We start from the raw sequence: 2,500 nt of genomic DNA on the forward strand, positions 1-2,500 counted from the left end.
ATAGAAGACATTAACCGGTCCAGTCCTAGTGCTGCAAAAAATGCCTCCGAATCACCAGATTCGAGCACAGAACAGCAAACAGTGTGGTATGAATATGGTTGTGTGTGAAACTGTTTCTAAAACATGCCTTCTATGTATATATATATGTGCACATGTTTATAGAAAAATATAAAAACTTGAATTTGTCTTTTTTTCTGTGGATTCTAACTGTAATGGATCATAAAACTGTGCCAAGTTCTAAAAGACACCATATATGGTTTGATCATTTTTTTAAGCATGCACACTAAGTTTTAGGAAATAAGTCCTGTGTTATTGCAAAAGGCACAATACACATATCCATTTCATGTTAGTAAAGACAACCGATTCATTAATATTCTTGTTTTCAATGTGTATTCAGTCATATTATGAAGCAGGAGTTTCATATTCCAAACCTTCATCTGTAGTATAAGCAAAGTCTAACTTGTATTGGATTCTGTGTTCATATGGGCTGTTAAAAGAACATTACGTGTAGTGATATAAGCAGTGGTCTAACCTGGAGATAGTTGTATGAACTGCAAAAGTAAAAAAGGCTGTTAGAATATTGCATCGTAAAATGGCCTGACACACCATTTTATGCAAATATATATATATATATATATATATATATATATATATATATATATATATAAAATGGGTTTCAAGTGACAAAAAGTTTTTTTAACTGAAAAGGCTTTGTTTGCTATGTTTTGTTTGTACGGGTTTTACCCTCAGTAATTAACTTTACAACTTCTCACTTGTTTTTCTGTACAGCGGCAACAAAATGGGTTTTGGATTTAGATTGTCCAGTCTGCAGGTACTCAAACTGCATAATGGTAGTGTGAATTTTGTGGGTCTTGTTCGTTTTTGACACATTCATGTTTTTACTTTGAATGTATATGGCTTGACTTTTCAGTAGGACATTCTGTTTATCAAGAAATAGATATGATTTCTTTTACATGTTTTATACCACAGTGTGTCAGTCATTTGCAGAAACAGTTCTCACAAAATTAGCAGCTGTCTTAATCATCTTCTGAGATTGATTTAGCTGCTGTAATATGGAAGGTGTAGGTTAAGCACACATTGGTGACCGCTAAATTTTGTACTAACATGGCAGTTCTGTCCATGGATCCCCAACAGCTATCCATCTAAATATATGTGTGTATGTATGTGTGTGTGTATATATATATATATATATATATATATATATATATATATATATATATATTTATAGTGTGATGACACTATGGGTGTAATCTTAGCTGTAGTGTGGGAAATCATGCACTCACAATTTCAAGTCCTATCAGAGCTATTGAGTTTAAAAGCCCTTTGCTGTCATACTCTATAACTGTATAATTCAGCAAGAACGTAAATTATTCTAAAAAGATTTTACATCTGATCGATTTAGTATTTTAAAATTATTTATAAATAGTTTGCATTTTCTGTATGCAACTGGATCGTTCCTGACATTTGCAGAAGCAATATCGTTTGTAGTACCGTTTTACATGTTCTCCTTGTAGTTATGTCTGCTGTCTTTAACGCATAAGCAATCTGTTTTTATCAACGTAATAATTAATATATTGTCCTTATCTTTAGTGATATAGGCACTGGAGCTAAAGTGTGTATTTTGTAAAATATCATGACTTTTTTATCTTGTAAATAATGTACTTTGTAAATGAAGATACCGATTGTAAAAAATATTTCTCTAATAAATTGCTGTGAAGACTGTTTACCATAATCCCTTGTTTACTCAAATTTTTCTTTCTAGTGAAAAAAAAGTACCATGTTGAGAAAACATGAAATGGTACATTATAGGTGATCACCTGTGGAAACAGTATTTTTAAAGCAAATTGTTAACAGGAAGCAATACAGATGAAAATAATAAACTGCATTATAAATATGAATTTATCTTCAGGTTGCTTGAGGATCAGACTTTAATTTTTACATTGACTGTGTTGCTTAAATGCCTTCCCCACCCCAGTATTCGACCCAAACAATTTATTTGGAGTTTTTGAAGTAAAAGCATGGGATTGGAGCCTCCTATAAGGACAGTTTTGAAAGTAAAATTTTCAGAGACAAGCTGTAATGTACTGTTTTGGTTTCTCCTTCTGTTACTAAAAATGTATGTACTTTCACTGATCCATTTATGTCTGATGAGAATCTCACATTTAACGCAGTCATGGCAACTGACTTTCTTCAATAGACTGCAGATGTAATTTGATATTTTTAAAATTTAAGTTGTTGTTGTATCTTTCAGCTTTTAGGGGTCGCCACAGCGGCACTCCGGTCCGCTAATGATTGGCAGTAGATTTTTACGTGCCGAGTTGCCAGCCCAGACGCACAACCTTCAATGAAGGTACGCCCATTCACGCATGTCTCCAGACAGAAGACACTCTAGCTGGGAATCAAATGGGACAACGTCTTACTGTGAGGCGACAGCGCTACCGCAGCACCACCACTGCATTATTTTTTAAATTTAAGTAAA

At 33.4% G+C, this 2,500-nt stretch overlaps 1 protein-coding gene across 1 annotated transcript in view; it reads left to right on the top strand.

The window, feature by feature from the left end:
- The window catches only part of CCDC88C (coiled-coil domain containing 88C), a 1,480,266-nt gene extending 1,478,685 nt beyond the window's left edge, over window positions 1-1,581 (top strand). The window contains exon 30 of the mRNA XM_044074709.1: window positions 1-1,581. This exon is cut by the window's left edge and continues 936 nt beyond it. Within this exon, the coding sequence (XP_043930644.1) occupies window positions 1-108 (108 nt within the window). The 3' untranslated portion in view covers window positions 109-1,581.
- The last annotated feature ends 919 nt before the right edge of the window (window positions 1,582-2,500 follow it).

The sequence above is a fragment of the Protopterus annectens genome, chromosome 6.part0 (genome assembly GCF_019279795.1).
Source record: "Protopterus annectens isolate FY-2018-M chromosome 6.part0, PAN1.0, whole genome shotgun sequence".
In the NCBI taxonomy this organism is placed as follows: domain Eukaryota; kingdom Metazoa; phylum Chordata; order Ceratodontiformes; family Protopteridae; genus Protopterus; species Protopterus annectens.